Source organism: Sphaeramia orbicularis, chromosome 4 (genome assembly GCF_902148855.1).
Source record: "Sphaeramia orbicularis chromosome 4, fSphaOr1.1, whole genome shotgun sequence".
NCBI lineage: Eukaryota > Metazoa > Chordata > Actinopteri > Kurtiformes > Apogonidae > Sphaeramia > Sphaeramia orbicularis.
Window position 1 is genome coordinate 58,015,003 of NC_043960.1, and position 17,320 is coordinate 58,032,322.

The following is a 17,320-nucleotide window of genomic DNA, read 5'->3' on the forward strand; positions in this document are numbered from 1 at the left end:
GGGTTAGGGTCCTATAGAACAGGTTAGAGGGTTAGGGTCCGATAAAGCAGGTTAGAGGGTTAGGGTCCTATAGAACAGGTTAGAGGGTTAGGGTCCTATAGAACAGGTTAGAGGGTTAGGGTCCTATAGAACAGGTTAGAGGGTTAGGGTCCTATAGAACAGGTTAGAGGGTTAGGGTCCTATAGAACAGGTTAGAGGGTTAGGGTCCTATAAAGCAGGTTAGAGGGTTAGGGTCCTATAGAACAGGTTAGAGGGTTAGGGTCCTATAGAACAGGTTAGAGGGTTAGGGTCCGATAAAGCAGGTTAGAGGGTTAGGGTCCTATAGAACAGGTTAGAGGGTTAGAGTCCTATAGAGCAGGTTAGAGGGTTAGGGTCCTATAGAACAGGTTAGAGGGTTAGGGTCCGATAAAGCAGGTTAGAGGGTTAGGGTCCTATAGAACAGGTTGGAGGGTTAGGGTCCTATAGAACAGGTTAGAGGGTTAGGGTCCGATAAAGCAGGTTAGAGGGTTAGGGTCCTATAGAGCAGGTTAGAGGGTTAGGGTCCTATAGAACAGGTTAGAGGGTTAGGGTCCTATAGAGCAGGTTAGAGGGTTAGGGTCCTAGGAGCAGGTTAGAGGGTTAGGGTCCTATAGAACAGGTTAGAGGGTTAGGGTCCGATAAAGCAGGTTAGAGGGTTAGGGTCCTATAGAACAGGTTAGAGGGTTAGGGTCCTATAGAACAGGTTAGAGGGTTAGGGTCCGATAAAGCAGGTTAGAGGGTTAGGGTCCTATAGAACAGGTTGGAGGGTTAGGGTCCTATAGAACAGGTTAGAGGGTTAGGGTCCTATAGAACAGGTTAGAGGGTTAGGGTCCGATAAAGCAGGTTAGAGGGTTAGGGTCCTATAGAACAGGTTAGAGGGTTAGGGTCCTATAGAACAGGTTAGAGGGTTAGGGTCCTATAGAACAGGTTAGAGGGTTAGGGTCCCATAGAACAGGTTAGAGGGTTAGGGTGGTTTCTCTGATTCAAAGTTCAGCTCTTATTGGCTGAAATGTCGACTTGTCTGTGCAGACACAGATGACAGTGAATGACACAGCTGTTCTTCTTCATAGACTGTAAGGAAAACACAGTTTGAATGTACAGCCAGGGGGGTCAGGGCCGGTTCTAGCCCCCCCCATATATAAACATATATAAACCAGATAGAAACATATATAAACCAGATAGAAACATATATGAACCATATAGAAACCATATAGAAACATACATCTATATAAACTATATATAAACATATATGACCCAGTTCAGCAGCAGTAAACCACACCTTAGCAGATATCTCATATCTTAATCACCTACAGTACCATTATTCATCAACTTTGCTTCATTTCAATTCAGCTAGCTGTTGCTAGTAACGTCAAAAGTTTTTTTTAGCCTTATAAAAAGTTCCATACCTCTGTAATTGGATTACTTTTCTGCCTCCTCTCCTCATCTAAACTGTGCAGCTAAGGCCTTGGAAGGCCTTTTCATGGTGATAAACTCTCCAACCTTTACCTGGATGCTCAGTTCTACACCTGTCTGATTCTGTCATTCAGCTCCGCTGTCTCTGTCACTCATGCACATGTGCAGTTTGCACCAGGTCTGGGAGAGTTCACCTGAGAAATTACAGGGGGGGGGGGGGGGGGGTTGTTTTTTCATTTCTGTTTTTAAGACAGTTAATAACCACTGTTTCCATCAGATCTGTGTCCACAATGTCGCTGTATTTCTGAGGTTGTGATGCTGAGGTTTTGTGTTGACAGATGAATTGCTGGGTGTGTTTCTGGGGGACAGGGGGTCTACCTACCAGCCTTTTCTCCTGACACCATACACAGACCCCCAGGAAGCACAGCAGGCCTACAGTCATGTCCATGCCAGGACAAGGACCAGGATCCAAATGACCTTTGACCTCCTGAAGGAACACTTTCACTGTCTTCACCACCTAAGGGTCAGCCCTTTGAGGTCATGTGACATCACTGTGGCCTGTACTGTCCTCCACAATGTGGCCTGAGGAAGGGAGCCCCCCCCTCCCCCAGAGGGCATTACACATGGACTGAGACAATCCTGCCATCTTCCCTGATGACCGCAGTGGTCAGCTGGTCAGCTGATCAGGGACCAATATGTGTTCAATTATTTTAGTTCGCATGCATGATTTAAGTTAAATATGTCCTGCAGGGGCAGAGGAATTTGTTGTTGTTTTTTTTATTCAATTTAGATTGACTTGGCCTGTTTTGATGTTTTCTGTTACATACTGTGTGTATACTGTATGTATACTGTGTGTACTGTGTATATACTTTATGTATACTGTGTGTACTGTGTTGCAGGAGGCTACTGCATCCATTCATTTGTTACGTATGGATTTGTCTTGCATTTCTTTCAGTGTGCAGACGTGTATTTCTTTCAGTGTGCAGACGTGTATTTCTTTCAGTGTACAGACGTGTATTTCTTTCAGTGTGCAGACGTGTATTTCTTTCAGTGTACAGACGTATATTTCTTTCAGTGTGCAGACATGTGTGCTGTATTCTACCTTTAAATGTGTATTTATTCTTCTTTTCTATCATATGCTTTGGTTCTGTTCTTTCTCTCTTGTACAGTCACTGTGTGACTTCAGTTTTAAAGGAGCTGATGGTTTTACTTGCTGTGATTGATCCTTATTCAATAAAGGAACATCATGTTACTCTTTGTGTATTTATATTTCTATGACATATGTAGTCTATGGGAAACTGTCAGTTATCTAAGTATAAATAATACACAGACTGAAAGGGTCAATGTAATCAGATTCCCTGGAATAACTATACAAAAGAAGTGCAGTTGTTTTATGTTGTAGTGTATGGAGGTGTGGGTGAATACTGACTGAACTAATACAAATCCAGTCAACATTATTCAGAAAAGGCCAATACCACTGATCAATAAAGTGTCTTACAGGGAACACACACATCAGTTTATGATCAAATTAAAAGTTTTAAGGTTTAGTGACTTAGTCCACTTTAAAACAATACAATTTATGTTCAAAATAAAAAATCTGTTGCCTGTTCATAGTCAGAGATTGTTTAAAATACAGGGAAGAGTTTCTAATTTCAGAGGAAGTCATGTTCAAAAAACCTATGTTCGAACAAATATGAACACATTTAGTCTGTGCGTTGGAGGAAATGTTTGGAACAAGTTAAATCCTGACTTCAAAGACTGTACAACGGGATTTAGGTTTAAAAGAAAGGTCATGAAAATATATGAAGAATGTGAATGTTCATTTTTCCACTCAAACTAATGAACTGTTTAGTTTGTTGTTGTTGCTATTGTTACTAAAGACATTGGTGTCTATTTTATTTCATTTTGATTGGTGATATAAATGGGGGGGGGGGGGGGCGGGGTTGGCAGAATAAACTTGGGCTTCAGTCTGTTCCTTTACAGACTCTTTAGGTTTTAAACATTGTATCTGTATAAATGAACAAGAAAAGCACTCGGAGAGCGCAGACCTCCGCCAAGGCAGATCAGTGGACCCCCGTGCCCCCTCCGATCACCACCAAAATGTAATCATTTGTTCCTTGTGCCAGTACATTTCCTGAAAATTTCATGAAAATCCATCCATAACTTTTTGAGTTATCTTGTTAACAAACACACACACAAAACTAAACGATCACAATACCTCCTGGCAGATGTAATAATGTTTGAAATGTCTGAATGAACATGATTGAACTGAACTGATCTAATGATTGCAAAATCATCTAAAATCGTCATTTATGTAAAATTATTGAAATTAATAATCACAAATGTTTATATACTGACACTGGGTCTAGTGTATGTGTTTCCACTGTGTAGTGGGCAGTGGAAGAACTATTGGTTTCCGTTTGTGGTGACTGTTGACTGAGGTAAGGGATGAGGTTAAATAAATCCTGGAATTTAGCCTGGTCTGGAGCAGGTTAACTCCACAGAATAAATCTCCATGGTAACTTATATCAAAACATATCCTGCTTTCCCCTATCCTGCTTTTGTGCAACCGGATCAAGGATAAGTTGAGCCAGGATAACCAACATATCCCAGCTTAATCCCTTATCCTAGTTTTGTGCAACAGGCTCCAGGTCTTCATTGTAAATGAGTAGCTGTTATCAGCTGATTGTACCTGGTAAAATAAAGTACTAATAAAAAGTGCAAACAGAAAATCAGACCAGTTGTTGTCTTTTATAATGAATGACCATATTCTGTTGATCATGTGTTTATTCTGTTTCCAACACAATGCATGTTCAGTGAATATTTAATGAAAACAGTTCAGAGTTGTTGTACTGTTGCCATAGTGACCATATAGTATTAACTTAAGGTCACTACTGAAACACCTGTTGTTTTGTCAAAAATAAAAGATAATGAATTATCAACCAATATTTTATAATAATGATTGTTTAGGTGGATGTGTAATTTCAACTATCATTAATGGTGAAATCAATATAATCTAATTTAGACATTTTACAAGAAATAGTGTTTTGATTTTGATGTATCATAAAAATTCAACACAACAAAATACATTCAAATATTAATTTTAATTTATTTAATTGTGGAAACCACCAACATTAATTCTTAAAAGTAGCCTGTACATGGGAGAATGGAAAAAATATTAAGAGATTAATATTATCTTAATTCTAAAGGTAATTTTATGTATTGGTAGTTGCAAATTTAGGGAGAGCAAATTTATTCCAATAACGTATGAAAATACAAGATGAAAACTGACTGTACTTTTACTAAAAATGTGTTCCTTAGATCTGGTGCAACATGGATACGGTCAAAGTTTTTCCAAAACACCAAAGTTCAAACAATTTCCAACTGAATTTGAACCAATTCAGTAGAATGACTCGTGCATGTGTGTCTATATCTATATATCGCTCTCTCTCTCTCTCTCTCTCTCTCTCTCTCTCTCTCTCTCTCTCTCTCTCTCTCTCTCTCTCTCTCTCTCTCTCTCTCTCTCTCTCTATATATATATATATATATATATATATATATATACACACACACACACACACACATACATGTGTGTGGGTATATATATATGTAGATTTATATATGTGTGTGTGTGATACTTCATCTATTCCTGAAAATAACTCAACATTATGCTGTGGTTTTCACTCATATTTTATTACATGAATAAATGTTTGACTCCATCATCCGGTCGGTTTCCTCTTCATAGTTTCGGAGGTCCAGCCACTTTCCATCCTTCCATCTTTCCAACCTTCGTTAAGAACGCCAGAGTTCCCAGACCCAGACACGCAGTGGTACCCGTCATAGCACTGTGGGCTGAGCGCACACACACACACACACACACACACTATTCAGTCACTTATATTTACACTGAACACAAATATAAACACACACTTCTGTTTTTGTTCCATTCTTCATTAGTTGAACTCAGATCTCAGTCTGTTTCTGTGTTCACGAAAGGTCTGTTTGTGTCTAATACTGTTTTAAATCTGTGTGAATGTGTGTTAGCGAACACTGATAATCCATGCACCTCACAGCTGTGGACCATCCACAGGACGACTGGTTGATTCTATTCTATTCTATTCCATTCTATTCCATTCTGTGCAGGTGTGTGTGTAAACACATCAGTTGGACTCCGTTACCATGGATACTTACTCCTGGCTCCCAGAAAGATTCCAGAGGTGCAGCCTCCGATGAAATAGTTGAGTGGATCATCTGGAGCTTCTCGAGCTTGAGCACTGAGGCATGTGACCATCCCAAAGACCGCCCCCATGGTGGCTGATCCAACACACACACACACACACACACACACACACACACACACACACACACACACACACACACACACACGTTTGATAAACCAAATGAAGTCAAGCTTTTTTTTTTTTTTAATTGCAGACACATTAGTGGGACTAAGTTAATGAGACACTCAGTTCAAGAAAATCCCCCCCAAGGTGGACATTCTACCCATCCTACAGGTCTGTTTAACCCTAACCCTGTGATCTAAAATACTGCTTCATATGTGTTTGTACATGATGGACTTGACAGAAACACTGTAGCGTTCAGTGGATTCAAATATAGAAAAGTGGATGAACCATGATTTTGTGTTTGTTTTCATTCATCAAAACATTTACCCACAGGTCTGTAGTTAGTGTTAAATGTCAGTGTTTACCCACAGGTCTGTTCTTGGTGTTAAATGTCAGTGTTTACCCACAGGTCTGTAGTTAGTGTTAAATGTCAGTGTTTACCCACAGGTCTGTTCTTGGTGTTAAATGTCAGTGTTTACCCACAGGTCTGTAGTTGGTGTTAAATGTCAGTGTTTACCCACAGGTCTGTAGTTAGTGTTAAATGTCAGTGTTTACCCACAGGTCTGTAGTTGGTGTTAAATGTCAGTGCTTACCCACAGGTCTGTAGTTAGTGTTAAATGTCAGTGTTTACCCACAGGTCTGTTCTTGGTGTTAAATGTCAGTGCTTACCCACAGGTCTGTAGTTAGTGTTAAATGTCAGTGTTTACCCACAGGTCTGTTCTTGGTGTTAAATGTCAGTGTTTACCCACAGGTCTGTAGTTAGTGTTAAATGTCAGTGTTTACCCACAGGTCTGTTCTTGGTGTTAAATGTCAGTGTTTACCCACAGGTCTGTAGTTGGTGTTAAATGTCGGTGCTTACCCACAGGTCTGTAGTTGGTGTTAAATGTCAGTGCTTACCCACAGGTCTGTAGTTAGTGTTAAATGTCAGTGTTTACCCACAGGTCTGTTCTTGGTGTTAAATGTCAGTGCTTACCCACAGGTCTGTAGTTAGTGTTAAATGTCAGTGTTTACCCACAGGTCTGTTCTTGGTGTTAAATGTCAGTGTTTACCCACAGGTCTGTAGTTAGTGTTAAATGTCAGTGTTTACCCACAGGTCTGTTCTTGGTGTTAAATGTCAGTGTTTACCCACAGGTCTGTAGTTGGTGTTAAATGTCAGTGCTTACCCACAGGTCTGTAGTTAGTGTTAAATGTCAGTGTTTACCCACAGGTCTGTAGTTAGTGTTAAATGTCAGTGTTTACCCACAGGTCTGTAGTTAGTGTTAAATGTCAGTGTTTACCCACAGGTCTGTTCTTGGTGTTAAATGTCAGTGTTTACCCACAGGTCTGTAGTTAGTGTTAAATGTCAGTGTTTACCCACAGGTCTGTTCTTGGTGTTAAATGTCAGTGCTTACCCACAGGTCTGTAGTTAGTGTTAAATGTCAGTGTTTACCCACAGGTCTGTAGTTAGTGTTAAATGTCAGTGCTTACCCACAGGTCTGTTCTTGGTGTTAAATGTCAGTGCTTACCCACAGGTCTGTTCTTGGTGTTAAATGTCAGTGTTTACCCACAGGTCTGTTCTTGGTGTTAAATGTCAGTGCTTACCCACAGGTCTGTTCTTGGTGTTAAATGTCAGTGTTTACCCACAGGTCTGTTCTTGGTGTTAAATGTCGGTGCTTACCCACAGGTCTGTTCTTGGTGTTAAATGTCGGTGCTTACCCACAGGTCTGTTCTTGGTGTTAAATGTCAATGTTTACCCACAGGTCTGTAGTTGGTGTTAAATGTCAGTGTTTACCCACAGGTCTGTAGTTGGTGTTAAATGTCAGTGTTTACCCACAGGTCTGTAGTTGGTGTTAAATGTCAGTGGTTAACTATGGGTCTGTTCTTGGTGTTAAATGTCAGTGCTTACCCACAGGTCTGTTCTTGGTGTTAAATGTCGGTGCTTACCCACAGGTCTGTTCTTGGTGTTAAATGTCAGTGTTTACCCACAGGTCTGTAGTTGGTGTTAAATGTCAGTGTTTACCCACAGGTCTGTTCTTGGTGTTAAATGTCAGTGTTTACCCACAGGTCTGTAGTTGGTGTTAAATGTCAGTGTTTACCCACAGGTCTGTAGTTGGTGTTAAATGTCAGTGGTTAACTATGGGTCTGTTCTTGGTGTTAAATGTCGGTGTTTACCCACAGGTCTGTTCTTGGTGTTAAATGTCGGTGTTTACCCACAGGTCTGTTCTTGGTGTTAAATGTCAGTGCTTACCCACAGGTCTGTTCTTGGTGTTAAATGTCAGTGCTTACCCACAGGTCTGTTCTTGGTGTTAAATGTCAGTGCTTACCCACAGGTCTGTTCTTGGTGTTAAATGTCAGTGCTTACCCACAGGTCTGTTCTTGGTGTTAAATGTCAGTGTTTACCCACAGGTCTGTAGTTGGTGTTAAATGTCAGTGGTTAACTATGGGTCTGTTCTTGGTGTTAAATGTCGGTGCTTACCCACAGGTCTGTTCTTGGTGTTAAATGTCAGTGTTTACCCACAGGTCTGTAGTTGGTGTTAAATGTCAGTGGTTAACTATGGGTCTGTTCTTGGTGTTAAATGTCGGTGCTTACCCACAGGTCTGTTCTTGGTGTTAAATATCGGTGCTTACCCACAGGTCTGTAATTGGTGTTAAATGTCAGTGTTTACCCACAGGTCTGTAGTTGGTGTTAAATGTCAGTGGTTAACTATGGGTCTGTTCTTGGTGTTAAATGTCGGTGTTTACCCACAGGTCTGTTCTTGGTGTTAAATGTCGGTGCTTACCCACAGGTCTGTAGTTGGTGTTAAATGTCGGTGTTTACCCACAGGTCTGTTCTTGGTGTTAAATGTCGGTGCTTACCCACAGGTCTGTTCTTGGTGTTAAATGTCGGTGCTTACCCACAGGTCTGTTCTTGGTGTTAAATGTCAGTGTTTACCCACAGGTCTGTTCTTGGTGTTAAATGTCGGTGCTTACCCACAGGTCTGTAGTTGGTGTTAAATGTCGGTGCTTACCCACAGGTCTGTTCTTGGTGTTAAATGTCGGTGCTTACCCATGGTCACCGTGGTGTTGGTTGCCCTCTGTAGAGCCGTCAAAGCTGAATCAGGCTGGAATGCCACTGTGTGATAGGCTGAAGCGACCAGGCCTGAAAACAAAACAAACACACGCCTATCATTAGTAGAATATACACCATCAGCTCATCAGAGCAGTGTCTGAATTAGGGTATTTGATCAGTGCAGACCAGGACTGTCAAACTCAGGTTAGTCCAGTTCTACATATGAGCTGAAGTAGGCCAAACCAGTACAATAATAAGAGTGAAAAAGGTCCAATTACATTAGGAAAGTGTTTAGAAGTTTCCTTAAAAATCTGAATGACATGAACAACCTGAAATGTCTTATGAAAACGGCAATTTTACCAATATTCTGCCTCAGTTTAACATTTACACATGTGCATTTCCACGTACAGATCACAGTGAATACAAACACACAACAGTTAAAGGTCCTGTCCAGACTTTATCTGTGATCTGTAAAAAGTCTCATTTTTATATATATGTCTGACTGTAGTCCACAGTTTAAAATGAGATTATCTTCACCTAAAAAGGTTATTTCCAAATGCTATTTCCATCTTCCCTGGTCGGACCAGACTGGACTGATTTACAGCAGACTTATGTCACTATGACAACAACACACCAACCGGCAGAGTTTAGTGGAAAGAAGTAAGATGAATGAGTGAGGAGTCAGATCTGTCCTTTTTCCTAAACAAAGGGATTAGTTGGATTTGTTTAGTTGTAATGGTGGACACTGGAACTGGAGCTGGACTGGCAGAAAGAAACAGAAAACTAAAGGGTAGAGTGAACGAGCCCAGACTGAAACAGAGGGAAACCTGTGCATTGAACCCATGGATAGAACTAAGGATAGAGTTAAAGGAATGAAAGCAGAGCTGCAGTTGTCCCTCTTCCTTCTCCACAGGTATAGAATGCTTCTGTTCTTCACACAGATGCATTGGAACATTGGATCGGACTCTAGTGTCTGTTGGTAGCTCAGTCCAACACTTGGTAAACACTTGTGTGTTAGCCACAGGGCTAGCTCTGTGACGGGGCTCATCTGTTGGATTTGGAGCATTGGTTCAGTCCAAACTAAGGGCTTTGGAAGGTCCCACTGAAATGGTTCTGGATGGAGTTGAATGTTCATGCCGGGGCCTGGATACGAAACTGTCCTTCAGGAACAAGACCATTCTACCAGTAGAATACTGTGAATGCAGAAGGCTGAAGCAGCTAGAGCTGGACTGAACTAATGCACAATGAGGAAGAAGAAGAAGGACTGAAGGCATTTAGGAAAAGGACTGAATACTGTGGGTTAAAGCTACAGCAAATGGAGATTATTGGGACACGTGTGAAACAGCGGTCTGTGAGGAACACTGAGGCGCTCCAGAGGAAAACAGACATAGAAGCAGGAGTCGCACTAACAGTTTGGTTTCACTTTGGTTTTCACTCCAGTTACTAAACTACGACACAAACGGACTTTATGAAGTTTGTTTGTTGTCTCGTTTCAAACATCACTTTGCACCTGAAAGTTACTGTGTGGAAAAAAGAAGTGCACAGTTGGAAAGAGGATCCACTCTTCAGTCATTAACTTCAAAACGCCTTGGACACAGTTCTGCCCTTATGACAGTAGGAGCTAGTGCTCATGGGAAACGGAGTCTGTGAACCTTAAAAACACCAAGGATTCAGACCGAAGGTGTTGCTGTAATCTACTGTAAACACATTATCCGTACAGGACTTTTAAAAACAGACAGAATATTGGTACAATTACACATTTCAGGTTGTTCATATTTGTTCAGATTATTCACACTTTTTGTTTGTTACAAAGGACAGATTGTAAATGTAAACATTTTCATGTAATTCTACTGTTATTATTATTATTATTTTTTTTTTTTTACACATTTTTTCACATTAGTATGAATCCATCATTTGAGAACAAAGCTGTTCTATTAAACCAGGACAGTATTACACAACCTGACCACCCCATCTGAATTTAACTAAGTTAACAGGTAAACCTCCTCCATTAACTAGTGCAGTGATAAATGTGTTTCAGATGGAAATATGTTATTGAACCATAACTGCAGCATGACCCAGTTTACAGGCCCCCACCATCACCAGTAATATTATCAGTATTAGAGTTAGTATTATTAGCAGTAGTAGTATTAGTATCAGTATTAGTAGTATTACTATTATTTTTATTATTAGTAGTATTACTATTCTTCTTATTTTTATTATTATTATTATTAGTAGTGGTGGTAGTAGTAGTAGTAGTATGATTATCATTATTATCATCATTAAACAAAGCTGCTGGGCAGATCAGTGAAACTGTTTGAACTGGTCTAAACTGTCCAACATGTTCCTAAAACCTGGAGGACACAGAATAAATGTATTCTGTTACTGAGCTGAAAGTGATGAAATGATAAAGAAATATTAATGACAGACTTTTCTACAGATAAACAAGCAAATATTCACTGGGATAAAAATGTAGGTCCAACCCTAACAGCTCTGTCTTGACAGAAGAAGAAACCGAATGACAGAAGAATAAACTTAAGGGAGTCGTTATTGGACCGGACCAGAACCACTACTGTCATTGGGTTTAAGGAGTCCCACAAATACTGACTGAATAAAGGACAAACATGTTACAGTGGATAAAGTAACCCTAACCCGGAGACTTCATCTAGACCAGGACTGTCCAACCCTGGTCCTCCAGATCTCCTTTCCTCTAACCCTAACCCTGTTTCAGATGTTTCCTCTTCCAGTCCATCTGACAGTCGTTCTCATTCTTCTGCAGAGCTTGATGATGGGCTTATCATTTAAGTCAGATGTGTTGGAAGAGGGATACATCTGAAACATGCAGGACTGTAGATCTGGAGGACCAGGGTTGGACTGTAGATCTGGAGGACCAGGGTTGGACTGTAGATCTGGAGGACCAGGGTTGGACTGTAGATCTGGAGGACCAGGGTTGGACTGTAGATCTGGAGGACCAGGGTTGGACAGCCCTGATCTAGATCCTCAGTTCATAGGAGACCCTACCGTAGTCTCACAGACACAGCGTTAGCATTAGCTAGTATGCTAGGTCAAGACACAGCTTGTCTAACTACCGTGTGTGCACGAGCCCAGTGAAGGGCAGGGGTGTGTGTCTGTGTGTGTGTTTTGTTGTTGTTATTCCCACTCACCCACGGCCGTGCCCAGTTTTGTAGTGATCCATGTTTTTTGGACGCAGCCGGCGCCCTCTGGTTCATCCCAGTACCCCATGACGGTAACTGGACCAAGGGCAACAACACCAGGGAGGAAAAGCTCGCGAGGACGCGTTCTTCTTCTTCTTTGGTTTTGACTGGCGGCCGGCACTCCACTTAACCTGTGCACTACCGCCACCTACCGGACTGGAGGTGGTACAGTATGGAGGACTGAACCTGCCATATTGAAAAATCTATACAGAAATATAAAAATGGCTTGATAAATTCATTTCCGTAGCATTTATTTATCTATTTTGTCCTAATTTAATTTTTTATCCCTGCATTTATTTCTGTGTTGCCTTCTATTTACATTTTCCACAGTATTCCCTTTTGTATTTTCTTCCTGTATTTATTTCTGCTTGTCCTTTTTCTATTTCTGTATGCTTTTATGCCTCATTAGGCTAATGAGGGGGGCGGTCTTTAAAGGCGTGTCCTTAGGTCAGCTCTTCTCCTATTGGTTCATTTGTATTGGGGGACTGTAGTGTTTGTGGTCTCCGTAGAGGGACATGAAGGTGTGTTGTTTGAAAACCAGTAGAGTTCCTGCTGCAGAAATCCTACAGTCACTTAAGACTGCACTGTTTGGTCCAGATGTAGGAACTGACAGAGGGTTTAGGTTTGCTTCACAGACCGACCTCTGGGGCCACGGAACACTGGTGATCCAGATGCAGGTATATTAGAATCAGGGGATCCATGGGGGTCACATTAGATCAGTGATCCAGATCAGACTACTGCAATCTGAACCAAGACTGACGGGACCCGGACCTAACCCTAACCCAGCGGTAAATAGAGGAAGAAAATGCAAAAGGGGAATACTGAAGAGATAAATATGACAATGAATTAAAAAAATATGAATAAATTAAGATGTCAGATGAAATATAAGATATGTAGAAGTAAATAAGAAGAGATAAAGAAAATGTAAATAAAAAGCAATGCAGAAATAAATGCAGGGATAAAAATAAAATAAGGAAAAATATAAATAAGGACAAAATAAATAAATAAATGGTACGGAAATGAATTTATCAAGCCATTTTTATGTTTCTGTATATATTTTTCAATATGGCAGGTTCAGTCCTCCATAATTTGTTTTATTTTACTTATTTATTTTGTTATCATTTTTATTGTTATTTTTTCCTGCTAATCTTCTGTACTATGGAGATGAGCTGAAGGACTCTATCAAACCAACCTGGGCTTCCATTCCACCTGAGCAGGTCCACAGGCTGATCCCCTCCATGACACCACATACTGATGCAGGAATTCATGTAAAAGTAGAACCAACCAAGTACTGAGTTCATACAAATGAACAGGCTTAACAGAAGACTGACATTTATGTTTCAAATATCCTTTTTAATTGATTTTATGTAATATTCTAATTTTCTGAGACACTGAATTTTGAGTTTTCATTATCTGTAAGATATAAACATCAAAGTTTCAAGAAATAAGGCTTGAAATATTTCACTCTATGTTTAATGAGTCTGTATAGTGTATGGGTTTGCCTTTGTGGAATGAGTGACAAAAATTATTGAACTTTTTCATGGTATTCTAATTTTTTCAGACGGACCTGTAGTCGTCCTCCTTCTCCTGAAACTCCAATGTTAATGTGTGTTTCCTTCCTTTCCAGTTTCCACTTCCTATCATTTCTCACACCGTCAATGACAGTGACTGTTTTTGGTCATTTAGATTATTAATGTTGTTAAGTGAACACCCTTCATACAAAACAATGTAAATAATGTTAAATCTATGGCAAAAAATGTTTCTGTTTGACTGAGTTGTTGTGGGCTCCTAATAGATATAATACATAATATATCATATATAATAATAATAGTGGAGCCTAAGGTTAGAAACTAAACCAAAGCTGCTTTGGATTCAATTTGATATTCAAACATTTGACAAAACAGGAACAATGGACTGATGTAATGTGGGTCTAAACAGCATTAGTGAAGTAAATGGATGGACTGGATGTTTACTTCTGTATATTTGATGATTATGGGATGGAATTATAGAAGTGAGATCTATGAACAAGTATTTATTCAGTGAACAGCATCAATCTGCACATTTTCAACACATTAGACACAAGTCCATGAACTGAAGTCCAGACTGTAGAAGGACAGACGTCTTCAGTTCAGTTCCCACGGTTTCTTTGTAGGAACATGTTTGACATACTAAAGACTAGTCCTTCTTCCAGAAGCGTCTATATTTGTCTGCTTTGAAGTCGTCTTCATAATAAACTACTTTCTCTTCTGTCGTTTTCTTCACTTCTCTCTTCTTCTGTCGATCTCGACGCTCCTCCTCAGACAGAGTCGATAAATCAACCGGCATCTGAAGAAAAAGCGAAAAAACACAAAACTAAACATGAGCAGAAGTTGGACCAGTAGGACCAGAAGGACCAGTAGGACCGGAAGGAGCTGTGGGACCAGAGGGACCTGTAGGACTTGTAGGGCCAGTGGGACCAGAGGGACCTGTAAGATCAGAGGGACCATTAGGACCAGAGGGATCTGTGGGACCAGTTGGACCTGTAGGACCAGTGGGACCTGTGAGACCAGAGGGACCTGGGGGACCAGTGGAATTTGAGGAACCAGAAGGATCAGTCGGACCTGTGGGACCAGGTCCAGTGGGATCTGTGGGATCAGTGGGACCAGTGGAACCTGTTGGACCAGTAGGACCTGTAGGACCAAGTGGGACCCGTGAGACCAGTGGACCTTCCCATCCCTGAGGTCATGACCTTTGAGCTCCGCCTACTTCAACACCTCCATTCTTTGACTTTTCTGACACATTTTCCAGTTGTTTTAAAAGTCCATCTGTTTGAAACACAGTCATGTGACATACTGACCATGAGGATGCGTCTGGGTTCTTTATATCGGATTCGAATGGCGGATCCGTCAGGGCGCACCAGCGTCACTGGGAACAGGCGCTCATAGCTCTGGCGTCCACAGCGAACCACCGACGTCCTGTTGGAGTTGAGCTGAGGTGTGTGCGTGTGCAGCGACGAGCGACCACAGTTCAGCTGCGGAAGACGACGACAGCTGTGTCTGACGACGGGGTTTACACACCTGTCCTCGAACGCACCACAGCATCACAAGAAAACACACAACCAGGGGTCAATCTACAGAAAGCTGTGAGTCTAAACAGTAATGATACACTGGCAAACAAACAAACAAACAAACAAACAAACAAACACATAAATTAACAAAGAAACACACAAAGAAACACACAAATCAACAAACAAACACACAAATAAACAAACAAATCAACAACCAAACACACAAATAAACAAACAAAAACACACAAATAAACAAACACACACTCAACAAACACACAAATAAATAAACACACAAATAAAGACAAAAACAAAGAAAAACACACAAAGAAACAAACAACCAAACACACACACACACACACACACACACACACACAAAGAAACAAACCACCCATCCATGCAGTGTCATCTGGTCTTCTGTCACTTTAAGAGTATCTTAAAGTAGTTAAACTGTTGTTAAATTTGCTTATAAACTATATTTTAAAATAATCCATTTTGCATTCTGTAATTTTGTTTGTATGTTGAATTTATAAACTTTGTTATCATCAAGTTCAATGAACTCCAAGTACCTGACAAATGTGTGTCTCTTCAGAAAGACGGAGGTAGTATTTTGTTTTTTTGGATTCTATTTATTTAAATCAGTGAGCTGTAATTTAATATAATGTCAAATACTGTTGTTGTCATTTAGTGCTGTGTTTGTTGTTTTCAGATGCTTTCTATTTCATAAACACAGGTAGAACCTCCTGAACTTCAGCTGGTTTATATTTCATAAACACAGGTAGAACCTCCTGAACTTCAGCTGGTTTATATTTCATAAACACAGGTAGAACCTCCTGAACTTCAGCTGGTTTATATTTCATAAACACAGGTAGAACCTCCTGAACTTCAGATGCTTTCTATTTCATAAACACAGGTAGAACCTCCTGAACTTCAGCTGGTTTATATTTCATAAACACAGGGAGAACCTCCTGAACTTCAGATGCTTTCTATTTCATAAACACAGGTAGAACCTCCTGAACTTCAGCTGGTTTATATTTCATAAACACAGGGAGAACCTCCTGAACTTCAGCTGGTTTATATTTCATAAACACAGGTAGAACCTCCTGAACTTCAGATGCTTTCTATTTCATAAACACAGGTAGAACCTCCTGAACTTCAGCTGGTTTATATTTCATAAACACAGGTAGAACCTCCTGAACTTCAGATGCTTTCTATTTCATAAACACAGGTAGAACCTCCTGAACTTCAGCTGGTTTATATTTCATAAACACAGGTAGAACCTCCTGAACTTCAGCTGGTTTATATTTCATAAACACAGGGAGAACCTCCTGAACTTCAGCTGGTTTATATTTCATAAACACAGGTAGAACCTCCTGAACTTCAGATGCTTTCTATTTCATAAACACAGGGAGAACCTCCTGAACTTCAGCTGGTTTATATTTCATAAACACAGGTAGAACCTCCTGAACTTCAGCTGGTTTATATTTCATAAACACAGGGAGAACCTCCTGAACTTCAGCTGGTTTATATTTCATAAACACAGGTAGAACCTCCTGAACTTCAGATGCTTTCTATTTCATAAACACAGGTAGAACCTCCTGAACTTCAGCTGGTTTATATTTCATAAACACAGGGAGAACCTCCTGAACTTCAGATGCTTTCTATTTCATAAACACAGGTAGAACCTCCTGAACTTCAGCTGGTTTATATTTCATAAACACAGGGAGAACCTCCTGAACTTCAGCTGGTTTATATTTCATAAACACAGGTAGAACCTCCTGAACTTCAGATGCTTTCTATTTCATAAACACAGGTAGAACCTCCTGAACTTCAGCTGGTTTATATTTCATAAACACAGGTAGAACCTCCTGAACTTCAGCTGGTTTATATTTCATAAACACAGGGAGAACCTCCTGAACTTCAGCTGGTTTATATTTCATAAACACAGGTAGAACCTCCTGAACTTCAGATGCTTTCTATTTCATAAACACAGGTAGAACCTCCTGAACTTCAGCTGGTTTATATTTCATAAACACAGGTAGAACCTCCTGAACTTCAGCTGGTTTATATTTCATAAACACAGGTAGAACCTCCTGAACTGAACTCACCTTGAAAACAGCTCCAGTAAAGACATGATCCGGATCCAAACCCAGATAAAATTCACCTCACAAACGGAGAAGATGAAATTACGACTGGGTAAGAGGAAGCACAAGGTCGAGCATTAGAGTTCCACCGGAAACGCGTCGTAGTGAAACAATAAACA

The 17,320-nt window shown here is 40.4% G+C and overlaps 2 protein-coding genes and 2 long non-coding RNA genes across 4 annotated transcripts; 1 reads left to right on the forward strand and 3 right to left on the reverse strand.

The window, feature by feature from the left end:
* The first annotated feature begins 333 nt into the window (after window positions 1–333).
* LOC115418575 (uncharacterized) lies at window positions 334–9,723 on the forward strand. The gene is made up of 3 exons (XR_003935329.1): window positions 334–344; window positions 9,477–9,482; window positions 9,612–9,723. It is a non-coding gene; the product is annotated as an uncharacterized LOC115418575 (long non-coding RNA).
* ndufa11 (NADH:ubiquinone oxidoreductase subunit A11) lies at window positions 5,104–12,109 on the reverse strand. Its single transcript, XM_030133074.1, has 4 exons — window positions 11,964–12,109; window positions 8,800–8,892; window positions 5,623–5,745; window positions 5,104–5,283 (listed from the first exon to the last, which is right to left on the reverse strand). Exons 1-4 carry the CDS (start codon window positions 12,040–12,042, stop codon window positions 5,171–5,173), a joined length of 408 nt encoding a protein of 135 aa, XP_029988934.1. The 5' UTR covers window positions 12,043–12,109; the 3' UTR covers window positions 5,104–5,170.
* Window positions 12,110–14,026: 1,917 nt separating this feature from the next.
* mrpl55 (mitochondrial ribosomal protein L55) lies at window positions 14,027–17,312 on the reverse strand. The gene is made up of 3 exons (XM_030133076.1): window positions 17,166–17,312; window positions 14,851–15,070; window positions 14,027–14,339 (listed from the first exon to the last, which is right to left on the reverse strand). Exons 1-3 carry the CDS (start codon window positions 17,189–17,191, stop codon window positions 14,190–14,192), a joined length of 396 nt encoding a protein of 131 aa, XP_029988936.1. The 5' UTR covers window positions 17,192–17,312; the 3' UTR covers window positions 14,027–14,189.
* Window positions 15,779–17,154, reverse strand: LOC115418577 (uncharacterized). The gene is made up of 2 exons (XR_003935331.1): window positions 16,698–17,154; window positions 15,779–16,652 (listed from the first exon to the last, which is right to left on the reverse strand). It is a non-coding gene; the product is annotated as an uncharacterized LOC115418577 (long non-coding RNA).
* Window positions 17,313–17,320: the final 8 nt, after the last annotated feature.

Bases quoted from the DNA above. Each gene is read 5' to 3' on its own strand.
- ndufa11 (XM_030133074.1), bottom strand. From the start codon at position 12,042: ATGGGGTACTGGGATGAACCAGAGGGCGCCGGCTGCGTCCAAAAAACA. The intron at 5,746-8,799 runs GTAAGCACCGAC...GTGTTGGATCAG, and splicing joins CAACACCACGGTGACCATGG to CCACCATGGGGGCGGTCTTT. The intron at 5,284-5,622 runs GTAAGTATCCAT...GTGTGCGCTCAG, and splicing joins AATCTTTCTGGGAGCCAGGA to CCCACAGTGCTATGACGGGT.
- mrpl55 (XM_030133076.1), bottom strand. From the start codon at position 17,191: ATGTCTTTACTGGAGCTGTTTTCAAG. The intron at 15,071-17,165 runs GTGAGTTCAGTT...GTTCGAGGACAG, and splicing joins TTACTGGAGCTGTTTTCAAG to GTGTGTAAACCCCGTCGTCA. The intron at 14,340-14,850 runs GTCAGTATGTCA...CTTTTTCTTCAG, and splicing joins AACCCAGACGCATCCTCATG to ATGCCGGTTGATTTATCGAC.